This window comes from Xiphophorus couchianus, chromosome 22 (assembly GCF_001444195.1).
Source record: "Xiphophorus couchianus chromosome 22, X_couchianus-1.0, whole genome shotgun sequence".
Classification (NCBI taxonomy): domain Eukaryota; kingdom Metazoa; phylum Chordata; class Actinopteri; order Cyprinodontiformes; family Poeciliidae; genus Xiphophorus; species Xiphophorus couchianus.
This window is the reverse complement of record NC_040249.1, coordinates 26,462,041-26,489,804: the sequence shown is the minus strand read 5'-3', so window position 1 is coordinate 26,489,804 and position 27,764 is coordinate 26,462,041. Positions and strand designations below refer to the sequence as shown.

Genomic DNA, 27,764 nt, shown 5'->3' with positions numbered 1-27,764 from the left:
ACTTTCATATAAGGAACACTAGAGCCCACAAAAGACCCCTGGAGGGGTAAAAAACAAAAAAAACTTAGACCGACTAACTTGTAAATCGCTAATCAGAAACAGAAAGGTAGTCTTCTTACACTGAAAAACTCTTCTCATGAAACTAGAGAAAGTATAGCACTTAGCCCTGATAAGGAAAGAGGTAGGAGGAGGAAAAGCGAAGGAAAAGAACAGAGATCTATCTTTAGCCTTTCAGTTCAAAGAGTGTCAAGAAGATTAGAAGAGCACAGAGTAAAGACTGTGTAACAAAAGGAACAGATAGTGTATGTAAATTTTTAATACTGCTGAAGAAATGCTTAAAAGTGTTGGATTTTTGGTCAAACACCTCTCCCTTTGTGCACCGTGTATTTTTGTCACCAGAGAAAGTAGGTTAATAAGTGACTAACTCCCTGACTTCTAGTCACATGACTTGGAATGACTGATCCTGCCTGAGGGATAATTTCACACCAAACTTGACACACAAACCACTGGCATCATGTCAGATCAAAGGATTTGGCTGATTATGTCTTTGTCATAACAATGCTTCTTGGTAATAAGTCTCTTGCCATTACAAAGTCTTTAAATTAAATTGCACCACATCTGTATGGATTATATATTTGTGTGCGTTGTACCAGAAGAAGAACTGCATAACGGCAAACAACTTTTCTTACTTTTGTACCAAGTTTATAGTGCATTTAAAAAAACAAGAGATCTACACCAGGAGGCCCCAGATCTCCCTGCTTCTTTCCATTAGTTGGAGAAAAATGCATGAAATTACATCACAGGTTAGGCTGGGTCTTCTTGGCTGAATCCTCGCTAAATTCTGTTTGTGTAATGCCGACAGAGAATCCGTGACCATTTGGTTCCCATTAAAACGTTATTTGAGATTGACTAACAAGTTTTATGACTCAGCTTTCAGGCCAGACAAGTAGTAGTCTTAAGTCTGAGGAGTTTACAAGAACGGTAAGTTGCTGACGTCTCAGTTAGCAACAGGCATGGGTCACTGGGGGTTTTCGTAAGCATTGAACAATCACTATGAGGTGTCCTGATTTTTTGCTTGATTCATGACCAGTGTTTCCAGTTAACATTCAAATACCAAAAGCTCAATAAACGTGGGTTACAAATAAATCCTTTCATATTTCAAACAGACAGGAAATACGAGGGCTGAGATGTGGAAAATTGACATAACTAAATAAACAGTTTGGTAGCCAGATACTTCCGCTTGAGCTAATTTTTCCATCAAGTATTTCTAAACAGGCTATTTCTAGATCAAATGAAAACTGAATCAATCTTGTTCTTATATCCATTCTCCCTCTCCCCCATATTACCCTCACAATCCCACCTCCCAACTGAAAAGCCTTAACGAATTATATAATACTAGCAAAGTGAGCCAAAATTAAAGGGAAGCACTTTGGAAAATAAGAGAGTAGGGAACAAGAGGTCATTAACAGAAACTCATTAAACTCTAAGAAAGCATGAATAGCTGCTGCGGTGCTTGGCTGTAAACACAGATTGGGAATTCTTCAGAGTTTAGTGGGATACAAACACTTAAAGCTCTTAAAGTCGCTGGCAGCAGATGCAGGAGCTTCACCACTGCTAGGAGTGGCTTTAAATCTGCCAGGTCTGAGGATTACAGCTAATAGGCCAGTTAAGATGTTCCCCAGTACAAAGTCAGAGGAGAATAAATTGGGGACAAAGTGGTGCAATTAACCCTCCTGGTGGGAAAACATACACAAAACAATGCTAACGGCTAGCATTAGCTTCCAATGCTCCTAACAGGCTAAATCACATTTGAAGCCAATTAAACTAATATAAGATTAAGCTATTAATGGGTCTATTCTTAAGTTGGTGTGGAGCATAGTTTTCATTTTGCATGCAAAAAAAAAAAAACTACCATTAAAACTTGAGCGTTTCTTAATCAAGTTTATTACATTTTTGTTACCCTAGCAGCTAGTTTAAGAGGCTCCTCATTGGTTGCTGGTCATGTTGCCCTTTTGTATTATTGCAATCCTGCTGTTTTCAGACTCAACTTTTAGATTTTTTGTGGCCCGTGTCTCTGTTCATCTCTGTTCATCCCTTAAAAAGTATTTAAGGCATGACATAAAGCAGTTTTAAGAACACAGGAGATTTGAGCATGTTTCTGTTGATTATCTCTCAGTTTAATCAATTAATAAGCAACTATATATACATGCTATTTATATACAATATGGTCCAATTTGAAGGTTTCCTCAACAGGATAAATTTCATCCTCCTGCTCATGTCATCCAGTATGAAATGTGCTTCCAGACAGATTATGACTCATGATTTACACATACATGCGTCTAGTTGTCAAAATAGCCTCCATGGAATAAACTGAAGTCATAAAACAGACACTGAAATCCCAAGACATAGGATATCACAAATGACATTCGGCATCACAATGACCCTGCTTAAAAGCCTGTAAAGTCCATCTTGCGATATCGCGTGTGATGAGCCTGTCAGATCGAGGCCTTCGTCAAAGAACAGAGCCTCCCGGTCTTGAATGCTTGGTCTCATTGCCACTGAGATATAAAACAGATTCGATCTCGCTGCAAAATGCGAGAGCGTCTAATTACTTCCAGGCTTATGTTTGCAACGCAGATGATAGTTACTCACTCATATTCACTGCTATTTATCCTTTTCTTTCTTGTTCATGACTAAATCCAAACCACAATAACACAGAAAATATATAAAGCAGTACGAACCTACCCACTCAGTGCAACTGAAAAAAGCCTCTGCATATAAAAGGAGTGGCGTTTTGTTTCAACTTCAGCTTCTAACTAGCTGTGTCTGACCTAAACCTTTGACCTTTAGTGAATGTGATATTCCACTCTAAAGGTAACATAATAATGTTTGAGATAGATAAATATTGGGCTGATTCTAGTTATAACAACAAAGATGAAGCCTATATTTGGCAACTTTCTGCTTACAACTTTCTGTACATGACAATTTTGGGTAATCCCCGGGTAACTGTGGCTCATCTTGCAATAAGAAAGATGTGGGTTTGATTCCAGCTTCCTCCTGCCACATGTTGATAAGCCTCTAGGCAAGTCACCAAACCTCAATGTTTTTGCATCTGTGAGTGCAACTAGGCTAATGCGGCTCTACTGTAGAGCACTTTAAGTGGTTATAACAACAATATAAATATAAACTCGGTTCATTGTTAGCTGGTTTGTCTGCGTTCCATTAGACGAACGTAAGAAATTATGACTTGTGGTTACAAGCGGCCAAAATTTTCATGAATAAAAGTCTTTTGATAACTTCACAGTCATGGTCAAGCTACCCTGAAGGAAACCCAGACGGAGTTTACAGTAAGCAATGCTAAGCGAGCTAAATTTAAATCGCTAATACAGGAAAGTTAAAAATGCCAATTCTACCAGTAATTGTGCACAATTCAATCTAAATATAAGATGTGAGAAGAAATCTGTCTTTTGAAGCAGACATGTTGTAATAAGCAATAAATGAATTAATCGCATGACAAATTAAAACCAAAAGCTGGATGAAAAAAAGTCTTCAGTCTGATGCACTGGCCTTAACTACTCTTGTTTTTTAAAGGGGAGTTTTGTTTACACAGACTTTGCAATTAATTTAGTTTATTGTATGTTTTTTTTTTATTTTGGATATTTAAAATGTCCTCCAGTTTCAGTGTGAAAAGTTCAATAGAATTTTAAGTTTATTAATCTTTGAGAATTTGTTCTTGCCTTTGCCGTGGTATTACTAGAAAATGGTTTCAAAGCAACAATTTTATATTTATTGCAATAACTTATGAGACTATTTATTGTCCAGCAAATTTTGATGTTCTCTCAGGCCTTTTTTGAAGGACGTGCTATTCTTTTTGTATAGTTATCTTTTATTTAGATAAATTTGGAGGATTGTAATCATTTTTAGTGATGCAAAAAAAAAAGAAAAACTGTAATCAGCCACAAAATATCTGATCAGTGCTTCTTTAGCAGTCACCAACGTTTGTTTTGGCATAATTTCTGAAATGTGAAAAATACTGTAAACATCTTAGAAGCAATAACACTCTTGTTTTTCGCTGAATATTAATGTCACTGTGTTTTTATATCAGGACTGTGGTAGTAAAAAAAGCAACATAAATCACATAGAAAGGAGGGACTGTTGTGAGGAGCTGGTTAAGTGCAGCAAAGGAAGAAAGGGGTTGATGGATGGACACAATACCAGGGGAAGAGCTACCATTAGACTGCGAATAGAGTCAGGGGCTGATCGCCGAAGCAGCGGCTCCGGCGACATCAGTCAAGCACGAGCAACAGCCACCAATCAGACGCACACATACGGAGTCTGGATCAGTCGAGCGTGGCATGACACAGCGGTCCCGGACGGTTTATACAGCCAATTAAGAAGGAGGGGTGCATAAAGAGCTGACGGGGGCCGGAGAGAGGAGAGGCAGACAGATGGAGAGCAAGAGCTGCACAAACCCAACCTGGAGAGGAGGGGGATAGTGGAAGTGCACGGTCACACTGGTGGGCGGGAAGTGTGAGGACACAGCAAGCTCACCAGTATCACGGCGAGGCGAAATTCAGCAGCAATTGTCATGGCAACACACACGTGCACACGCACAGATCTCTGCCACACGAGCCTCATCACTCGCTACGCTACGCTAGTTCCTTTCACCACAAACAGAACAACCATGTGCTGCGTTCCATTGTCTGTCTGCATGGAAACATCAGCAATAAAATAAACAAGAAACACAAAGGTGATCTGTGCTAGGTGAGAGCTCTCAGAACGTCAACTCTGTTCGCTCATGAACAAACATTACAGAGGATGCGTCAGCTTCACTGTAGGGCATGAGCCCAAATGTGAAATCAATATTCCTGTCTTTTCCCTAAAGAGATCAGGTTCCATCCAGACGCATACACCCCATATACACACACACAAACACACACACAGAGGGGCTCAGGTGGTCTGCTGTAATATGTTCACACCCCGACACCAACACCAACTTTTAAGCATGATGCAGCACTGCTGCTGCAGCAGCAGAGGCTGGGAACACAGAGATTATCCAGCATTTGGTCAGCGGAGGGTTTAAATAAACCAGACTGCACCTGCAGTGTGAATTAATCAGCATCAATGCTGCTTCAAATCAATGGTTTCTGCAAACAGGTATTAAGATGTGGCAAATCTGACAATGTTATATGCTGGAAAGCTTTTAGAGAATGTGACAGTTATTTAACGACACTTCATATTTCTGTCAGCGTTTCCCCGCAAAGGCAGTCAGTTTGATTAAGTGGACAAACATTTATTGATGAAGCAATTACATTAATCACAGTAAGCATGGTTATTTTTGCTGGCATTGTGAGCTTCTTAGAAGGATTAACAACATTTGAGTTGCATTATTTAGTTGGTGTCATTATGTTTTCAGTTTAGGGCTGCAACTAACAATTATTTTAGTAATCGATTGTTATATTGAGTATTCTGATGATTAATTGGATAAAATGTTCAAATTCTGCAAATATTTCATTTAACCACATAGGTCTTTTTTACACAATATTAGAAATACAATAAAAGATGCAAATAATGAAGTCATTTTTTTAAGTAGGAAAACTAATTTCATTTTGAAAAATGACATATCTATAGGCAATCCTTGAGTTTACGTTTGATCAATTGTAGCAATTAAAAAGTACTGTCTGCTATTGTGTCCATATCCCTCCTGCAGCTGCTGTTTGTTTTTATCCGTCTCATCGGGCAGACCCGAAAAATTTGCCGGACTCGTTTCCAGCCATACCTCCTCCAGTATTCCTCGCTGTGCCAGGAACACACAATCGCATACCGCATCCCCCCCAAACGCCTTCATGGCTGCATCTCAGAACCAGCAGGAGAGTTCGGCTCAAGGGTGGCGTTTTAGAAGCGCCTGCGCCTGAAGAAAACAGTTGCCATGATAACTGTGATCAGCTGTGCGTGATGTGCACGGCTGTGCCGATGGGCGTGCCGAGCGATATGGACAGCTGAGTGGAGGTGTTAGTGGGAGTCTGTGAGTGACACTGAAGCAGTATGAATCGCCAGCAAGCAGCCACAAGCTCGGTCTGGTCGATTATTTGTATTCGTTTTGTTTAGCTTCTCCTATCAAAAGGTCTTGTGCTCCGTGAGTCGTCGGCTCATCACAGTCACACAACATTAAGTCAGCAGTCTAAACACAGATTCATCTGTCTGAACGACGAAGAAAAGCAGCAGCTTTATCTTTTTCTCTGGCTGAATGAAGCCTACAGTATCGCAGCTGGCTTAAAGAAGGCTTCTACAATTTACTTTGACTTTTGGGGCAATTCTGTATCAAAAATAGAACAAAAATGCAGTTTGAAAAGGATATTTTTTTAACTGCTGCACATGACATGGGACACTAAAAACCAACTTTTATACAGTTTTTATTCTCAAATATGGGTACAATCTTATTCAAAAAATGTCTAAACGTCAAAACTGACTGTTTTCAAGTGGTTATGTTGTTGTATAATCTTTTTATCCAGGCATTGACAATGCCTTCTAATTCTACTTTATTCCTTTAAAAAAAATCTAACCAAATCGCCAATCAGTTCTATACTTTACCAATTTTTTAAAAATGAGTTTACTTCTGATGGAAGTACAAAAAGTATCATGTTTTATTTATTTCCCTTGACTGAAGCGTTTTGGATCATGACTTTAAACACCGAATACATACCAAACTGTGATTGTTGTGTACCTTTACAACCCTAGTAAAAAAGTACAGTGCATATTCATTGGTTTTTTCTATGGAACATAACTCCAATTTATTGGTGAAAACTCTGAATGACGTCCTGTGTTAACCAACAGACCTCCATGTTATGCTGTGAGAATCTCTTGTCTCTTTAGTAAAGAAATAAGTTCAGTTTGACAACCAAAGACATAGAGGAAAGAGGAAACTTCTAAATGCTATAAAGCAGAACATCTTTCTGCAAACCACCGCTACGATTCAACCCCACATGCTTCCACTTAAGTCAAGAATTATCTCCTTCGGTGAGGAAGACTCTCCCCTTCCCTCTCATTTAGCTCTGATTTACACAACCTTCTGGAGGCCTTTTGGGGCGTAAACTGTATGCTCCTCAAACTCTGAACTCACAACAACAAGCAAACAACACAGATCTCTATTGTCAACAGGGAATGCCACTTAGTTAAAAATGTATTTTAGTCAGATGACTGATGGTGCTGGTTTGAGAGCGTAGAGCCCCAGACACGCATGTTGGAGAGACTGCATTATAGCTAGGACATTAGGCCACCAGAAACAGAGCTTCACAGGAAGCTGTCTTTTTTCTTGGATTCCTACACATTCATCTAGTAAAATACTCCATAATTTCTGTTTATTTACAATAGTAGAAACCAAAGTTCACTTATAAATTATTGAAGATATTTCTACAGAGGGCAGCAACATGGGGAAAAAAAACTAAAAATGAATGGAAAGAATAAAGAAAATACAACAAGAAAGGAGGATAGCAGGAAGGGATGACAAAAAAGGTAAGGAATAAAGGAGAGAAAGTCAAGTAAGCAAGGAAGGACTCAAGACAGCAATGAAGTAAAAGAAAGAAAAAAAGTAAAGGAAAGAGGAAAACAAAAAAAGGGAGGAAGAAGGACAAAATATGATGGTGAGGACATCAGGAAGGAAAAGGGGGAGGTAAAAGAGATGAAAGTAAGAAAGTATGACATGGGGGAGGAAAGAGGAATGAAAAGGAGGCAAGACCCGTGAAAGGAAGGAGATGGAAGGAAGGACAAAAGGAAAGTAGAAGGAAGAAAAAGGGCACAAGGAAGGAAAGAAGGATGGGACACAAAAAGAGTGGAACAATGGAAGGAGGACACAAGATTGGGTGGTAGGGGCACCAACAAGGAAAGAAGGAGGCATAAGCAATTAGAGATGTTCACAAAGGAGGAAGGAAGGACTCCAAAAAGTAATCAGTACTGAATACGGAAGGAAGACACAAGAAAAAAATAAAGCACAAAGAAGAAAGGAAAGAAAGAAACAAGGACATGAATGAAGGGCACAACATAGCCTAAATGTTGTGCCCATTGCCACACTTTCCAAGGTGTGGAAGTATTTTTTTCCTCACTCCTATTTTCTCTATTCATACTCACTCAGAGCTGGAAAAGACCTGGATCCCATTCCATACTTTAAAAAACTGTATAGGAACTCTGGGCTTGATGCTTTCCAGAAACCTGCCCTTTCTTTCACCACAAGGAAAAACAGCAATGCCAGCATTTACCAACTATAATTTACAGGAACTCTTACCTCTGATGTGGCTTTTCCTTTCGTCCTACTGAGGGTAAAGGTCAGACCACCACTCCACTCTGCGGCTGGGCTTTTATCCCCTGGAAAAAAAACAAAACGGAAACCATGATCAGACATGAGCAAGTTTCTGACTGAGCCTGATGTCAACTCGCTGAAGCTGACATCTTTAGTCAAATGCTACAGACGGACTTTTGTGTTTCTATTTGCGCTGCAGAAGAACAGAGATACTCGACAGCTGGAACGGATCGCAGCAAGTTCTCCGTCACAAGAATGCCGAGGATTAACTGGGAAGGGTGCTTGAGCGAGAGACTTAACTGTGCTCAGACAAAATGACTCGCACAGTCAGAGAAATGTTCTCTGTGAAGTTCTTAAAGCAATCAGCCAGTGTTCCTGCTAACAATTTTAAATTAAAACAATTCAACTTATAGGGAGGAAAACTACCCTGATAAATCTGCACAGCTGGATGAAAACGGTACCATGCCTTACCCAGTAATTTCTAACATGAGTCAAAGCAAAAGCCTTGCTCAAACTATTAGGTATGTGTGTCAATGTGACTCATGAGTCTGCAAGTTTTAACACTTCAGTGGGTCATTAACTCACTACAGTGCTGAGTCATACATTAGTAGGTTGTTGTAGATAAAAAAAAACCCTACATGTTCAGGGTAAGTAAGCATTTTAAACAACTACAAGATGTCTACACACTACGGCAGTTTTGAGGTCATTTTGAGCAGAAACAAGCCCACAGCATCACAGATTCTCAACCATATTTAAAAGTGGGGAAGAGGAACCCCAAGTATCATAGATCCTCTATTGTATTTAACAAAGGGAATGACGTGCATTTGTGCTCCTTTTTGTGCGAAATCCATTTACAAAGCACTGCTAAAAAACTCATTCTTACTCATACTGGACCAACATGCTCAATCAATACTGTAACTGTGATTTAGTTGTGGAGTGTGTGAGAGGTAGGCAGCTGATGTTGTGGCTAACTACAGCGAAGCTGTTCCCGCTGGCCTCAGCTGTTTCTTTTGCTTTCCTGCACGGCAACTGTTGTTTGGACGCAGCATGTGGCCTTACAGGCAAAAGAAAACCGAGCGTGTGTTTTCACAGCAAACAGACTCCCTGTAACAACGCAGAGAGAGTGCTGTAAAGAGATAGTATGACGACTTGAGTCATCCATCCACACGTGCCATAAAAAAAAAAAATAGAAAAAACATAATTGCCCCGTTAGATTATAGGTCAGGCCGCTCTTGTAATTTGCAGACGGTCGACGCGTGATATCACTCAGTCAACACAAGGCTATTGAACAGGTGTGGCAGTGACACATGGGTCTGCGCAGCTGCAGGGAACAACAGTAGCCTCAGTCACAACAGAGAAGGGGCCGCTTCGCAGCTGCTCCGCTGCTGAAAACAAAGGCAGGTCTGCGGCACACGCGCAGACAAACAAGATCGACTTGCCGTCAAGACGCAGGAGTGCTAGAAAAAAAGCAGCTCAAGCTTGCTTGTATATTCAGGAGGTAAAGTGTATTTAAATTAAAGTGAAGGCAACCCACTCTAAAAAATACACACCTACCCTGTGTCATCAGTTAACGTCACACACAGGGTTCAGTGTGGTGGACACAGGTGTGTCCTTGTCTCCCCGGTCTAAAAGTTCTGCTCATTTCCTGTCTGGAGCAGGAAGTGGGAAGAAGGGAAGGGCTCTGAGCGAGCAGGGGCAGTTATGATGTCACTGCAGGAAATAAAGGCAGGATTGTGTACGGGGGGAAGTACAGAAAACAGACGATGGCAGAGAAGGAGCACTACAGAGGTTTACAAGCATGTCCAAGATGGTGAAGTTCACACAGCAGCACTCAAATCATCTGCACAAATCAAACACGATCCTCAATTCTCCAAAGTTTTGCTTTAAGGGGGCAGTTTTTAGTAAAATCAACTTTTTTATGGCTTTTTTTTTATCATGTTATAGTGTTATGCCCTCCTCAAAAACATACATGGAGGGTCGCCTTTATTTCTTAGATGCATGTTTGAGAAATCCTTTAATCGCTCTGGGCAACCAGCTTTGCAAAACGCCTGGGTGGACCCAGCTCCGCCTTCAACATGCAGCTCCACCTCAGAGCAGCAGCTTCCAAACTTCTGAGCTCCCCTGCAACACCCCACTCAGCTCCTTCAGACTAACCAGCAGCAATTAGTTGGAACTGTGCATCTGCTTAGCTCATATTTACTTCTCAGTGCATCACTGGTAAAAATGTTGTTAAAGCTTTAATAGAGGAGCTCAGTTGAGATGACTTCCTGAAGGCAGAGTGTCAGAAAGATCAGGAGAATCAAATTTACCAAGTCTTATTTTAAGTTTTTTAAGTCATATTTGACATGTAACTTAAAAAGTAAAAGCTACTTAATCAAAAGCATATAATACTGCCCCTTTAAAATGTTTTAACCAGGCAGAGCTAATAACTGGACCACAGTCTGTGTTCTGAAAAAGATGAAGCTCAGCAGTGACCCTCAGCCTTCCTGTAAAGTGTGCAGTAGCCGACCATCAGCCAGCCGTTTGATGATGTGCCACAAAGTCGACCTGCGATGGGAAGGCATTAGTATTGATCAGTGGATTGCTGTTGTTTCAGGTCAAGTGCAATCGACCTCTTCACTGGGTGTATACAAAAGAAAATTTAAAAAATAAAAAAAATCACTGCTAAGGTTGTTTGATCATCAGTGCCTTTGAATCGATATATGTAGAAGGAGCGCTCCACGGTGGCCTGGAAGGTGCTAGGTTTGAATCCCATGTTTGGGTCTTGAAGTTTGCATGTCCTACCTGTACATGCATACGTTCTCTCCCAATACTCCGGCTTCCTCCCACAGTCCAAAGTCATTAAGAAACATCTCTAAATTCCCCTTAGATATCTCGTGTCATATCGCACCATAAGCTGGCACTGAAACACACCAACCTGCACCGAACCGCTCAGCGTAAATGAGGCATTTTAGCAAAACTTACTTCACTTTGACTAGAACTATTGAAGCACTTAAATATCACGTCACATCCCTACTAAAAGCATCATGTTCCTCCCCTCTGATTGGCTAATTTGTTGTGTAAACAGGCAGCTATCTAATAAACTATCTGGTTAAAGTAAAATTTAATTAAATATGTTTTATGTTACACTGTTTTAATTAGATTTTATATTATTTCCAGTAATTGTTCTGATCCTAGTTTGTGCCACACTACTCTTAGACTATGCCCTCTGATCAACCTCCAGCAGAAAATATTTATAGGAGCTTTATTTTTTGAAGTCCCACAGCCACATTTAATTATTAAATGATGGTTGTTGTGAATTGTGCTGTGGATAACTTACGCAGCACCTCTAGAAACTTTGTTTATTTTTCAGATTTCTTCACTGTTGTTTGCTATTTTTTAACTAAAGGTGCAAAATATAATAATTTAAACAATATTTTTCAAAAAGAATCCACATAATTTTGTTACGTGTATATCTGAACCAGAAACAATGAAAAGGTGAGCTTCTTTTTTAAGATCAGAGCTTAGATCCAGTAGTGAAGAAGTTATTGAGACAAGCTCTACTATTATTTACCTTCAGCTGTTTCCCCTCATTCAATATGCAGTCTGGTTCTGATTACAGTGAGCCCATCTCCACTCCTCAGTGGGGTTCTCCATGCTCTTAGTGAGCACTCGCCCCTTGAAAAACCACACATGGTGGGAATTATGGAATAATGCTGTGTCAGGAATGTTCCCACGATGGCCAGTGGGATCTAATGGAGGTCCCACTGGTTGGTTGGCAGCCGGTTGGGTTTAGCAATAACACGCATGAAACGTTGCACAGTGAAATTCTTCTTGTATTAGCCCACATTTTGGACCTGCTGCTTTCGTGCTGGATCAGAGGCGCTGCTTTGTGGAGATTTATTTGCGCCTGGGTTTTGCGTAACGACAAAGGAATATTGTGTACTCTATAACCTCACCACCGGCATGGCTCTACAGTAGAGCAGCTGATATTATTAAAGATACACATCTCTACTCATTTACACTGTCTTGCAAAACTGTTCACACCCTTCCAACTTTTCCACATTCAGTCAACGTAAAAGTGAAAAAGTTCAAGGTTCATGACTAAGGTTTCTGCAGGTTTCAACAACTCAAATTTAAGACCTAATTAAGACCATTATGAATGAAATTTAAGACCTGCATCACATACAAAGAAAACTGAGTATTGTATATAACAGCAGAAGTGAGATATGGGCAAAGATGAATGTTGTCCAGCAGACAGTGGACAAATTTACACTTACCTATGATAGACACAAAAAAGCTAGATAGCTATCTAGCAAGGGTATGCTAGCAGCTAGTTAGCGGTAGCCTCAATCACCATGAGTCACAGATCCTGACAGAAATGTTCCACAAGAAAAATAAACTTCCTAGAATATATGAGATTAAATAGTCCCACTACCACATATTTAAGGCTAACTTATATTTTTTCTAATATATTTAAGAAATTTTAAAGCCTTTATTTTAGATACATAAATTTCGGACATTTTAAGGATGTGTGGACATCTTGGTGACTGCTTTTACAAATCCCAGCTATCACCACCAGCTATCGTGGGGGTCAAGACACAACAGCGACCTTTCCCTTGAGCTCCAAAAGCAGATAAATGGGCAAACAAAGGGGCAGGTTACGCTTTACTCACCAAGAGGAGTTGGCTGTGAGGCACGTGGACCAAAATAATCAGAAATCACTGGAGAGTGAGGATCAGCCAAACAAAAAGAGATTACAAACTGTACTCAGCCACCAACTTAACCCAGAAACTCGGTCAATACAACCTTGTAGTCACTTTCAAAGCTGCTGGGGTATTAGTCCGACAGATTTGGATACAAACAGTCACACATACACACACCGCTTTATGAGATTAAACTTGTAAGTTTGAGTTACTGTCGAGGGATTTTGCTTCAAAATCTGCGCCAATCCACTTCTGCTACTGCAAGCACGGCCCCGCAGCCTTTATTGGCCGAATTCTTTCTGCATTGTAGGTTACTGCAGTGAAACTCTAGATTCCTTCGCTGTCCTCAATAAACCCTGACGTGAAAAAAATAAATAAATAAAATAACAGAGCAGCCTCCCAGTGTTAGCTCTTACAGTAAATTCAGAGCACTACAGAGAGGCGTGTGAGCAAAAGAGAGGCTTCCAGATTTTGGCAGTCGACGCGAGGAAAAAGACGGATGATCTCACCGCTTCCAAGTTGTTGTCTTTCGGATGAAACCTCTTCCACCCAAAGTGTTTCACATTTTCCTAACAGGTGCGCCTTTGCTTCCTCCGGCCTTTCTGATGGGGGTCACTGCTAACATCGAGTTCCCACCAATGAGCAGGGCAATCAGCCAGCTTTCCCACCCTTCCTTGAGGTTTCACTGCCCACTTAAGTGCTGCCTGTCGAGGACATGAGCGGGGTAACTTTCCTGCATGTGGTAAGAAGATGCAAGAAGTGCATATTTAAAGAGTGTTCAGCCCTAGTTTTTGGATCAGAGCTGGTTTGCAGCTTGAACTAAGCACAGAAACACTTGAAACAGTTGGAAGATTTCAATAATGTATGGCTGCACCCGAGTAAGCGTGTCAAGCTGCAGAACAGCTTCTGTGGCTGCAGTTAAAGAAGAGGATAACTAGAAGAATCTGTTACAGTTTTATAATTTATGGATGGGCTTAAGGGGGGGTTATGTTTAAATAAATTCAACTTTTTAGATGTGTTTTGGTTTAACTGAGCAGTTAAGTTTAGCCACAAAACAGCCACTAGATGTGTTGGATAATGATAATGTAAATATGCCATTTGTAGCCACTCAGCAGGGGAGTCTTACATAAGGTGGGGTTCCTCAAATTCTTTCCTTGTTATATGCCAGTTGTAGTTTTTGAAAAATGTTCACATAGATATTAGCATGTTTGATTGATTTGTTGTTTTCTTGTAGCCATTTCCTGATTTATGAGGCTCAGAACCCATCACTCTCATATGAATGGCATGTTTTCTTGTCTTTCCCATTTGAAAAGTGGCTAAGATTCAGTTCAAACCTGGCAGTAAAAGGGATCCTGAGTTTCACACAGATGTGAACACACGTAAAACAACCGGAGAACAGTTTTCTTCTTCTTCGCGTGATTCAATGTATCCGATGTTACTGAGACGTCAATAGAAAATATCTAGATGTACTACAGGAATACAACGTCATGGATTAAAAATTAGAAGGTGAAAAACATTCTTATTAGTTATATTCATGTTTTTAGGGTTGCTAATAAGTGTTGCACCTGTAATTTGTTTATTTACGATTATTCTATAACAAAGAAGACGTGAATATGTTTGGAGGGCATTGTACCTCAAATCCAACACAATAAACTGATTTGAGAATAGTAATACCACCAGATTAAACTACATCTGATAGCCTCATAATGATGCCACTATTACATTTTCCCCAAATAACAAATAGAGCTGAATCCTCTGTGGATTTCACTGGAATTCAACCCCGAGGTCAAAAGTTCACGCAGCAACAATACGCGCCGCTCAAAGCGGAGGTCACTCACCTCAGCGTTTCAGGCCGAAAGGTGGGCATTTTGCAGTGGCGTGGGAGGAAACAGCAGTTTAATTTGCTTACATCTGTGTGTGGTTCCTCCATCACCCCAAAAACAAAAACAGAAGCAGCTTGCGCAAGTCGACACGGTGGAGTGACAAAAAGCTGTTGTGGTTTGGTGAGAAGAACGTGAACTCTGCTCGGGTTCTGCTTCTGTTTATCTCGATAAGAAGAGTAATCGCTATTTCATCTAATTCACTATAGGATGTAAAGCAATCTAGTGAGTAGGGTATAAATCCTGCTTCTCCATCTGCAGCTCATGAATCACCTGGTCTATAACTATGGGCCAGACAGCACAAACGTATCTCCTCTGAGTTAGCACTTTGCACACTCTCAGTAGTGCTCCAGCTTGCCTTAAGCATTCCGTGTCATCTCCGATCCAAAGAGCCATTATCCTGAATCCGACTCCACAGACATCCCATGCCATACATCATCCCACCTCCCTACTGTTGTGGTGGAGCATAATCTAGACCCGTGAAGAAAGAAACCAAAAGCCATAAATCACATCTTCTGTGTTCTCTGCACCGATATTGGATACAGCCGCTGAAATTTCAGACGATAAGTCCCACAGGGAGTGGATTTGTGTTTTATTAATCTTGGATGTAGAGATGAGATTTGGGGCAATTGCTCAACTTCATTTGTCAGTGGGTGCACAAAGCCAACCCTCTGGCGTTTACTGTCTCAGGCGTCCATCATACTGACTGCATGGTGGGAAATTTAACAACACACGAGGTGAGGTGCAACCAGAAACTTGAAAATATGGTTTGTCATAATTAAAACAACATCAGAATCCAAGCATATCATGTGTCAGAATGGACTAGTCAAAGTCCAGACCTAAATCCAATTAATAATTAGTAAAAAGATTAGAAAACATTCAATCTGACAAACACTGAGCTATTTATAAAAAAAAGAGAACATTTCCTATGTTTATTAGTGAGAAAATGTTGAAACTATGAATCATTTTGCTTCTTTTTCAAACGTAGGCACTAGTTTGTATTGATTTGTCACAAATATGAAGTCTAGTTTTTCATGTTTTCTCTCAGGTGGATACATTTAGCCAACTGACAATCAGCCAGGAATGAAATTGGGCCATCTGCAGTACAGTACAGGATAAAGGAAAAGGGTGAGGAGGGGGACGGAGGGTGTCACCCACCACAGAGCAGAGAGAATCGGCCACCTGCCTCTAGCTGGAGAAACTGTCGTTATTAGCTGCCTGAGCTGCTTAGACAAACTAAAGGAAAAAGTTCAAAAATGAAGAAAACAGAAAAATAGTAATAAAAAAAGAACAACATCTTTAGGAGAGAATATTCGCTCAAGCTTTCAGATTACTGCTGAAAACACAGAGCAGAGCGAGATGATGGCCTCGTTCTGCCTGCTCTAATCAGCAGAGAACTAGCTGCAGTGTTCATCAATTCTCCCCTCAGCGCAGGCAGGTCATCTGACACACCTCGCTTCCTGATGAGGCATTAGGATCCTAAACTGTGCTGTTTTTTTTGTTGTTCTTTTTTAAGGCATAATGCCTTATTGTAAGTAAATGCCTTGGAAAAGGATAGGCAACAGTGCAAACAAAAGCATAAAAGGGGTGTGACTGCACCTCAAAGTGTTTATTTCCATCAACAGAAGTGGGAATGAGCTAATCTTTGAGTGTTTGTATATGAGTATGAAAAGCCAACAGGAAGAGCAACCTGCTATCTGCAGCAGCAGACGTTTTGCAGGCTACGGGCAGCCCTGGTTAGACATTTGTCTTTGTTTGCAGACATTAGGGGCAGCTGCCACCAAAGGTCAGTGAAATGTTGGCAGAGCGAGGCCCTGCAGAGGCTGGAGCCACGTGCCCTGGGAAAAGCTGAGGACACGCCCACTTTTCAGCCTGTTTTTACCCAAATCTCACTTGAACAGCCATGTTTTGCTAGGTCTGCAGTTATGGGATCCCATTTTCATCTCCAAAGCTTTATCCTTTCACTCCTTGGTCTTTATGTTCTCTAATTTTATCAAGCAAAACGCCAAGACCTTCGCAGAACATCTGGATTTAAACTAAGATTAAATCACACAAAGTTATTTGACCGCTACTGAAAGCAGATTGCATTTTTAGTTATTGGTGTCGGAGTAAATGTGGCTGAAAGCAAACGCATAGCACACTTTTCAGGTTTGTAAAAACATATTTCTAATTCTACTTCACAATTGTGCACTATCTATCAAATAAAACCCCAATGAAATACATTGATGTTTTTGGTTGACAACATGTGAAAAACCTCAAGGGGTCTGCATAGTTTCACAAGGCCCAGTATCAGGTTCTGGTCCCCTCCTGCACCCTCTACCACAGTTCCCAGTGGAGCTGCGTTTGAAGTGCCATCCCCCTTATAGCTGCACCTCTGGCTGTAACACAAGCCGGGTAAACTTACACCGACCACCATCGGCACCTCCAGCCTCATCTTTTGAGCTTTTGTGAGATGTGGTCTAGAGGGACTGACACACAAAAAAAACATGAGCAGCTTTTTGGATAACCCATCCTGTGGCTCAGAATCATTCTTGAAGCTTAAAACTTACATAACAGGGGTCGTTCTTATCTTATCAACAACATTCCAAGGAATCAAAGAATGCTAAAAACAAGGAAAAAATATTTTTGTAGCTTCAGAAAGGAAATCAGACTGAAATTGATTTCACTATGCTTTTAAGCAGCTTTTATCTTATTATAACACCCTAACTGGACTTTTATTGCAATATACTTGCATGCATTTCCTCATCTCCGATAACCCAGTCGAGGTGAAACTCACAGGCCTGAATAAGACAAAAAAAGTTGTCTCCAACAACAAAAAACACAGCAAACATCCCACAGACCTTTCCATTTACACAACCAATCGTAATTAATGTCTTCGGGAGCACTTCTGGACTGGGATGGAGCGCAGGAAACAGACGCCGCTAACAGCGCCCGAAGGAATACATCAGCGAGTTTTCCAGATGTGTTTCGGGGCATCTTTTACGTCACAACTCTGACAAGACAAAGAGGGAAATCTGATCCCGACGTGCTGCTACTTTCCTCTCGCTACTTACTACTTGAAGAGGGAGCATGCAGAGGGCTAGTGGTTATTTTCAGCCCATTAACTGCACTGTAAAAGAATGGATGGTCTACATTGTTGCAGCACTGTCTCCATGCCCAGAATAATGTGCTTCTAGTCTACTGCTTTCTTGATGCAAATCAAGCCTGCTATAAGGCCACAGACCATCTATTATAATGTGGGGAATAAAGGCCGGGCCAAGTGGCTCTTTAGTGGCTTTTTCTTGTGTTGTTCGGCTAGAAATTAAGTCATAGATTGTGGAAAACAAATGTCAGCAGAGAAGGGAATAAACTAGTCAGGCCAGCTTTAGTCACACACAGAAATGCAAGTGTTTAACAAGCCAAATAAGAGGCAAAACATATGTAAATGAAGTGAGGTGGCTACCAAATGAAACAAAACGCTGAATGCTGGGTAATATAGAAAAGGAGGAAGGATAAAGCAACAAGAAATGAATGCAAAATTGCCACAAACAATCATTCAAAAAGAAGGGGGAAAAAACCTAAATGAAATTAGAAAAGGGTGGAGTTCTTGACTGGAAAATGATCGATTTCTCCGTCCAATTTCCGGGACAAAAAAATACTCTTGAAGTGTCTGTGTGTTTTCTGAAAGGATTGAAGAAAAAAGAACCGTACTGCAACCATACCTCAGTAGCAAAATCATCTTCATGCATGACAATGCACCATCTCATGCTGCAAGGAATACCACTGTGTCATTGGCTGCTGTGGGCATGAAAGGGGAGAAACTCATGGTGTGGTCACCATCCTCCTCTGACCTCTGACCTCAACCCTATTGAGAACCTTTGGAGTTTCCTCAAGCAGAAGATCTGAGGGTGGAATGCAGTTCATATCAAAACAGCAGCTCTAGGAAGATATTCTGACATCCTGCAGAGAAATTCAAGCAGAAACTTTCCACAAACTCACAAGTTCAATGGATGCAAGAATTGTGCTGTGATATCAAAGAATGTTAACATTTAACTTGCTCTGTTAAGATGTTTTTGATTGAAATAGCTTTTGATTTTAGTACATGTGACCACTTAATGCTGCACATTCAAAGAATGACCGTTTGTAGTTCTTTATAATCCATAAAATGTTTAGAAAATCTGCTGTGCATAATAATTTGGAACAGTGCTTTTTGAGTTTTTTTATTTTTGAAAAAAATACTGTTCTCATGGGGAGCTTTGATCAGTAAAATTTGATTTATACTGTAATAGTTCATGACTTGAAAATTATACTGACCATCATTTGCATTGACCATTTAGGAAAATCTGAGAAAATATCACTTGTATAATAATTTGGAACACGGTGTGTTAAGGGTGCCAACTGATGCGCCATGACATTCCTGTAGCTGTCAGTTTTGCAATGAATCTGAAGATGCTTCTGGCTGAATACTAAAGCTTAAAATTATGTTTGTAAGAGGTACTACAAACAATGACTTCAGGCGTCGCCATGTTGAAATTTTGACTTCTTAACGTCAAAGCCATGACTTCAGAGGTAACTGAAATGCCGCATAAATCCCACATTGAAGTGTTTTGTGAAACAAACTTTTCCTCTGCCTTATGGCGCCCCTTATGCCATGGCACCCTGAGTGGAAAGTCATATCACCCATGACAACTCCTGCAGCCAGCTAGAAATATGGCTCACTAAGGTCAACCCAGGGTCACCATCTTCTTGTTGTTCAAAACACTTCAAAGACTTTAATGGAAAACAGTGGAAAACAATTTTCAAGTCATAAATAATCATTTTATGGACACTCCAGGCTCCAATGAGAGCTGAGCACATAATAAGGAGAACCATTGGTCAAACTGGCTGAATGTTATCCAATCTGCTGCGGCCAGCGTCACCCAACAAAGAGGATTAAACCGGTGGTGATGAGCTGCAAAGGAGAGATTTTCTAATCACCGGCTGAACATAACCATAACACCCACAACCCGGTTATTTTACAGCATTTCTATCATGCTATATTCCTCAAATTCAGCAGCGAAAGCCCAAACATTGGCTCGACATTCTCCCCGGCCATTACCAGAGGCTGAGCCAGCCTCCTCCCGGTGACAGGGTGGAGGCTACATCTTTTTTGTTTAGCTGGATGATGCAGGCAAGGGGAGAAACCAAATTCACCCTGGATATACTCCCGGGCAGCGTCAAAGCTGGGCTTTGCCAACAAAAACTGACAAATCGCTCCCAAACAATGAGCTCATGTTGAATTGTCCCTCCTAGGAGAGCGGCGGCTCTTTTCCCAGTCGACCCAAACGCTGCACAGCCCTTCTCCCTGAGAAAGGGATTGTTCAATGGCCGCAAATGAGGCACAGACTCTCCTCATTCAAACATCCTAACGCAGAAAACAGCCAACACACAGACACATACACACGCTGGTATGGAAGGATATGTTTTTTTTGTTTGTGTCTACTTCTTGTTTTCTTTTCCCCGAGGTCACCGTTTGGGATGGGCTAACAATGTGGATATCCAACATTAAGGCGACATTAATGGGATTTTATCGATATAAATAGCTTTAATAAAACAGAATAAAAGCGATTAAAGTCCCCGACGTGGCAGAATTGAGAATTAAATCTACTTACTGTGAAATGGGATTCACAAAGAGGCTTCCCGTTTTCCCCTCAGTGCTGTCCAAGATAATAAATAAATATCCTTGTCCTCAACGGGAGAAAATATCGGGACAAACTCCTGTTACGATGTGGATAATTAACGATTTTAAAATTATGAGTCTATTTCAAACTGTCCTCATGTTTCCACGCGCTCCCTCGCCTGCAATCCACAAATCTGTTCCCATTCCCATTCTTCTCTCCCGCAGCTGCTGTGGAGACACGCTGCGCGTCTCCGTCGTTTCCTGTCCAGCCCAGGAACGGACATGGACGCTGCCTTCAGGGGCCGTCGGAAATTACGTTAGGACAGGGGTATGGGGAGATGTAGCGTCTTGCAAAAAGTTAACACACATCTAAATATTTTTATCAAATCTGGTGACGTTAAAACTATAAACCTTAAAGTATTTTTGGGGGGGATTGAGAGAGGGGATTCTGCATGAATCATTTTTTACCGAAAAAAAAAAATCCGAAAATATTTTTGACGTTAATACAGGGACCCAACATAATAGTTTCAATCCCTGGTTCTCAAACTGCGGTACATGTACCACTGGCGGTACTTGGGTTGCTTTTAGTGGTACTGCGGTGAAATTTCCATATTAGTTATTTGAACACTAAGTACAAATTAACTACTAAAAGATTAGTTAACCAGCCCAGTCAAAGTCTAGAAATAAATCCGAGAATCAGAGACGAGTCATGAAAATTCATGTTCATAGACTCTCTATCTAATCTTGAGCTAATTTGCAAAAAAAAAAAGCTGCAGAAAAGAGAGGTAAACATTGTATAATTTTCCATACACTACATAAAATCCCAATGAAATACACTGGATTTCATTGGGATTGTGTGAAGACGCATCCTCAGGTCTGAGGTGGGTGTTGCAGATTAAAAGATTATTGTCATCCATATCGATCTCTGTCCTTTCCTGATTTGAATGCTTCACAATCCTACAAACAAAATAGATATTTTCTTCCTAGTTAAGGTTTCTAACACCTATTAATGTAAGTAAACTGATGCAAATGGAAACGTGAACAGTAATTTTTTTTTAATTTTTAAGTCAAGACAGGCTATTAAAAGGAGGTAAAGCTTGTCGGGTACCAATAATGAAGCCTCCAGGATGAGAGAAAACCACCAGCAGAATGATTATAAAGTGCATTGTTGCCATCTAGTGGATCTACGTGAATATTTCTGATCACTCCTTTTCTCTTTTTTTTTTTTAACCAAGACGTTTATGCTGACACGTTTCAGACAAGTCATCTCCTACACCTGGTCTGAACATGCTTTTCTTGTACATGCTCCTTAGATAATGACTCATAATACTTTGTGTTTCTTAATCACTTCTCATAAATGTGTCTTTCTCTGTCTGTCAGCGTTTCCTGAAATCACACAATGTCAGGCACGTAAATGTCAGCGGAGCGTTTGCTGCTGTCAACCAGAGGGTTCAGTAAACACTCCACCTGGTTCACAGATCGGGTCATTGCCCTTTTTCGTTTAGTTGTGCAATCACAGAAAGGTACTTCAGACGGTCGAGCCCAAAGTGGAGATGTTTGGATGTGTTTCACAATGCTACATTAGGAGAAAAACAAACTAAAAAGGGAGAAGCGGATGTTGGAGGGTCATAATTTGAACTTTTAGAACTTCAGCCGTACTCACGAAAAACTTGCCAGTCTTTCTCTGCCACTGCCAAACAAATTTTGGTAGAGGGAGTGTTTTGGTGTTGATCTCGGCCATAAATGGAGGCAATCTCGAAGCAACGAGATATTAAAACTAGATTCTACAGCAACTGGTAATCCCTTATTTCCACTCTTGGGAACTTAAACTGTTGGCTGAAGAAGATGATGCCATCCCACAGCAGTGTATAACCAAACTGCTGACCAGCATGACATGGCGGTGTCAGGCTAACTTCAAACATCCAAATTCACTAAACACCCAACAAGAGTCAGTAGCAGGCTAATCTGCAAGTTTCCTTACAAATGTTGCACCATTTACAGGAAACTAGAGATGCTATCCAACATCTGCGCTGCAAAAGGAAACGTTTTGACAAACAAAAACAACTTCAGGACTTTGCAATAATTTTTTTTTTAGATGCGTGCTTTCAATCAACTAACACATAAAACCTCACATCATTTTATACTTAAATTCTTTACATACCCATTTGTGCCGCATGTTATTTTTGTGTTAATTTTAAAGGAATCACACTTATACGACCTTATAGTTTCGTTTTCCAGCAAATATGTTCTATTTCTAACAAGTAAGGGTGATCTGGGGCACATAGAGCAAATAAAAACAACACGTACCAGAGTGTTTTGTGTGACCTGTGTGGCTTTCATTTCTCCAATACGTACTTTCTGACAAAATAAAATCTCAGAAGTTAAGCAGCACACACAAAAGAAAGCAGGGGGGGGGGAAGCAAATATCTGTTGATTTCTTTGTTTAATTCATGATTCATGAACACAAGCTGTAAGTCACAGGAGGTCATAAACCCCAGGAGAGAGCGGAAACTTCATAAGACGAGGCGTTTTCTGCCACAGGATGTTTTCTCTCGAGAGGGCGCATGAGCTTCAGTCACTGCAGCTCTGTGGGTGAGCTTCGTTCGGGGAGTAAAGTGAGGATATGATGTATTAACATGACAAGAACACGTGCGTGGAAGCGGGTTTGACTGTATGAGGGCGACAGATCAGATTCCTCTGCAAGCACACGGCTTCATGCAGCTCGTCGCAGGAGCTTAGAGTTGGTCGGTGATGAGGGGAGATCCTTCTGCTAGAAGCAAGTCGTCGCTGTCTGTGCAGAAGTCGGGACCATGATGGGAGTTTACTGGTTGTTAATAATCCTGCTGAGCTGCACGTCACCTAGCAGATGCAGCGGTAAGTTAAAAACACAATATAAGAGTTTACAAGTTACGGTAGAGGTTAGAATGACAATAGGAACGGTTATCAACTTTAGTTAGGCAATTCCAAAGAACACAATAATGTGTGGTACAAGTACAACTCTGGTTTCATGTCTTGGATTATTGTTATTTAATCTATTTCTATGTAGAGTTCAACAAAGTAGAAAATTCAAGAAAAGCAGCAAAATATCATTCAGCAACAAAGTTAAAGCAGTCTCTGCAAACACAGTTATGTTGGAGAAAACTGAACTTGACACACAACTTTGCGATAGCACAGACGCAGCAACACTGGGTGACTCAACTGTGCCACTCGCTTGACAAACTTGTATTTTCATCATCCCTATGAGAGGTAAAAGTGCCTAAAACGGCTGATATCAAGCAGATTCCACTGTGGGCGTGCAGTTGCTGTGAAACAACCATTTCCATGGTTAGACAAAATTAAAGCAAAAAATATCAAGAGGGATGGATTTCTGAAGCTCTTTTTTTTTATAAAGCTCTTTTGATTTGTTTAAAGGGTGTTTTGAAAATATTAATTCAGAACATACATTTAGCAATCAAGTATGAATGAAATGTACGATCACTGCTAAAAACTGAATTAACGCTCAATCTCTTTCACATTTTTCTCTTCAGAGCAACAGTGGGACGTGCAATGCACAACAACAAAAAGCCCCAAATATGTGTTTGTGCCTTGCCCAAACATGACTGCCGGACACGCCAAAGCCAAAGACAAAGACACTGAGGTGACATATAAGCTCTTCAAGAACCAAAAGATGATTCAAGTGTACCCCAATACTCAAAAACCGCACAACCGAACCGATCTAGACATCTACCCAGAAAAAGACAAGAACGGGACACTTACTGGTTTCAGACTTACGAGAAAAGCAAACACAAAGCAAGCGATCTACATGTGTGAGGGTACAGTTACTTACCCTCCTCCTGTCATCAGCAGCAACAGTACAGTCCTGATCCTTGAGGAAGGTGAATATGTCAGAGATGACATCAAAACTCATTTCAATATTAAGTGTGCATATTATAAGATAAACTAAAAAGAAAAAAACAAACTTTTAACATATGGTTCTTCCAGGACAAGGGTGCCCGCGCAAAACAGAAGAATGTAAAACAAACAAACCAGAAGAGCAAAAAGCAGGCACACCTGTATGGATCTGGATAGTGGTTGTTGCACTTCTAAGCACCTACAGCCTAGCAGCTACTATTACTGCCTTGATTATCTGGGTAAGTAATTCCTGAATGTCACCCATCCCAAGAAGAAAACTCAATCATTGATTGATTTTTTTTGTCAGTGCAAAGTCAAAATATTTCTTTCTTTCCTTTCTCTATAGAACAAAGTAAAAAAAAAGTTTCTCCACAGCTAACAATCGATTACAAATCTTTTGAACAGCTTAAATAGGCATTATAACCATGTAACTAAACATTTAGGAATTTCTGATGGTAGCAAAAACACCAAATACAGAAGCTGGATAATAAAATGTCCATCAACAACCTTTGCAACACTTTAGAAGCTACCAAGAAGTAAACAAACATTAGACATCTAAATGATTGTTATTAAATGGTAACTATACATTAATTATTACCTAATCCATAGTAAATGTTAATTGGGTATTAATGTTAGACAACCTTATTGTAATTCAGTATTATGTAACTAACATTATCAAGTGTTTCTAAAGCGAATATGAACAAGGAATTTAGAAACGTTAAGCATAAAAATGAAGCATTTTTAAATGTAAGTTAAGCATGCTGGTTGCAGTGTACTGATTGTAATAACGAAAAACTGAACACTGGCAGAATCAAGAGAATGTTTGATTTTCTGGCAGCGTGTAAAACATTCAACTTTCTCTTCAGTTCTTTTACAAGATTTAAAAAGTTGCTGAAGTGAATAATTACAGCTGGAAATGTTTGGGCCAAGCTGGAGGTTTGTGAATGTAACTTTCAGCCAGTCTCCAAATTTGAACATCCCACTGAATGACATTTTCGCATCCAGACGGCGGCATGCTAAACGACACGTTTTTGCTTGGGCAGTTGGGTTTTCTTTTACATCAGTCACCCAAAATTTATGCTGTCAAGCATAAAAGTGTTTCTTCTTTGGTTTTTGCACATGTGGAAGCTGTGCAAGCCCAGAGTTCAGGCAAAATAACTTCTTCAATATCTGACGTCAACATCTGCCTTCTTTGCAGAACATGAGGCTGGCAGCGGCTTTTGTGTGACTGAACCAAATGATGAGCAGCATGTCACATCTATACTGCATGGATCTATATAGGCTATGCACAAAGACGGTAGAAAATAAGTGATGAAACAACTTAATACACTATAAACATAATCCTATTCAGAAACAGACGACTAAAAATAAGTAATTGCAACTTTAAATTATTTGTCATTTTTAAAAACCATGTTATAGAAATATTTAGTTCCTCAAGACATATGCCACTAGTTAGTTATTTAATTAATTATCTGATTGGTGGTACAGTTGTAGAACCTGACATTAAAAGCTTCAGCAAGTATTTATTTAACTTAGAGGAACAGAAATCCTTGATATTTATGTGCTTATGAGTATTTTATTATAAAACAACATTTTTGATGCTAGAAAAAATACAGATAAAGGGCTTTATCATGTAGTATTATCATATTTGAAAGTGAAGATGCTCAGCTCTAAAGCTGTAACCACCAACAGTGTCAACAACACAAAAGGTTTATGAAACAAGGATCTCAGATATCTGTCAAATTGCCAGATATTTGTGATATAAAAATGTGAAAGCAGAAGCAGTTTTCGTCAAAGAAAGCCTTCAGGCCTGGCTGGAATAATCTAAAAGCAAAGGGGGAGAGTTTATTTTTGGCTTGATGAAAACAAATTTAAAGCTAAAATTAAAAAAAATATGTCTAAATATGACTACAAGACATTAAGGAAAGATGGAATAATATGTGTGAAAGTTGCAAGAGCGATATGATTTCCTATAAATAGACAAATGTAGACGTCTTTTTGCTTTGCACTCATGGCAAACATAGACTCAGAGTGAAACATGTGACAGCAGCAATGCTATAAGGGTTATATTTTACTCAGATAAAACTGGGTCAAGTTAAATAAAACTGTGAATTGTTCCAGATATCAGTCAGTTCCAAAAAAAAAAAGAAAAAAAGAATGGCTTCACCTGAAAAAATCTTTCCCCTAATTAGGTCTTGTATGCTTCTCGATTGATTTGCACAGGACGTATGTCACATTGACAATAAGAGTTTGAAAATGTTTGTTCGTGGTCTCCTGCGTTTCAGAAGTCCGCCAACCAAAATGGATTAAAACTGTATTATAAGCATTTTTATTTTACATATTCTTCCAACTCGTAAGCAAACCGCAAACACCACAACTTGACTTCAAACTTTGATTATACCTGCTACTTCTCTATGTGTAGATTTACAACTTCCAGTCACTGATTCAGTCGCTTTAAATGTCTTGCAGTATAAGATGAAGGATGCAGATTCCCAGAGCGACTACATAAACACCAAACCCAGACCTCCTGCGAAACGCAGGAAGAAAAGAGGACTCCAGCATCCTATACCAAAACACTTCTGATGATTCGGACATCGCTGGATCATTGTCCTTCCCACTCCTTAACGCACTTATTATCTATAGGACTTACGATGAATATAACATAACTGTAATCAGTTTCTTTTTTTTTGTGTGTATTCATCTCTAGCAAAAGCAGCACTTCCTTTATGTGGGCGTCTGAAACAATGATGCGTATATTAAAGACAGTGTCAGGTTTTGCTCACTTCCTGTTTCGCTCACTGTAAAAGAAAGATGCGTCCTTGGGAACCCCTATCTTTGTGGTCGAAACAGAAGGTGGTGCCTCAATGAGGGGACTTAACCACATTTAAAGAGTTCTCTTGAGTTTGTAAATCAGTGCAACACCTTGTGGATCGACACTGACCACAACTTAAATAAATACAGTTTAAAAAGCTGCAACACCTCTCCTGCAAACATGTGCTCTCATTCATTTTCTGAGAATCAACACAGAGACCGAACTGAGGTTGATGACTAGCATAAACACAAGGAGCTGCAAGCAGACTGAAAATAACAAGCTGCACCATTTCCTGTCTCCCTACATTTGTGTTTTTTTTTTTTTTTTTTCTTTCTCTTCGGTTGTTGGTACTTTCAGCAGAGGTCGGAGCTTCAAAGGCGCGCCACCTTTACCGTGCTCACCTTGCAGTTTCTGTGCAAGCGCTCACGCTGGTTTTATTGGTTTCATTTAGTAGCAAGTTTCTTTTCACAGCCACCACAAGCACTGACGGAATTAGCATAATGTTTCTGTGAAGCCTTTAAACTGATTTGGGAGTTAAGCAAATGACTAAAAACGCGTATAGATT

General features: G+C 40.1%; 2 protein-coding genes across 7 annotated transcripts in view; one reads left to right on the top strand and one right to left on the bottom strand.

Annotated features, from left to right (window-relative positions):
* Positions 1 to 20,779, bottom strand: part of raph1b (Ras association (RalGDS/AF-6) and pleckstrin homology domains 1b) — a 40,822-nt gene extending 20,043 nt beyond the window's left edge. For 3 of the 6 annotated variants that reach the window (XM_028007337.1, XM_028007338.1, XM_028007342.1), the window contains exon 1: positions 8,279 to 8,461. In XM_028007337.1, the coding sequence (XP_027863138.1) occupies positions 8,279 to 8,395 (117 nt within the window). In that variant the 5' untranslated portion in view covers positions 8,396 to 8,461. The other 3 variants (XM_028007339.1, XM_028007341.1, XM_028007340.1) reach the window with 3 other exon arrangements.
* A 2,178-nt stretch (positions 20,780 to 22,957) lies between these two features.
* On the top strand, positions 22,958 to 27,460 carry LOC114137772 (uncharacterized). Its single transcript, XM_028006582.1, has 4 exons — positions 22,958 to 23,370; positions 24,024 to 24,371; positions 24,478 to 24,626; positions 26,857 to 27,460. The coding sequence occupies exons 1-4, from the start codon at positions 23,307 to 23,309 to the stop codon at positions 26,968 to 26,970; spliced, it is 675 nt and encodes a 224-aa protein (XP_027862383.1). The 5' UTR covers positions 22,958 to 23,306; the 3' UTR covers positions 26,971 to 27,460.
* Positions 27,461 to 27,764: the final 304 nt, after the last annotated feature.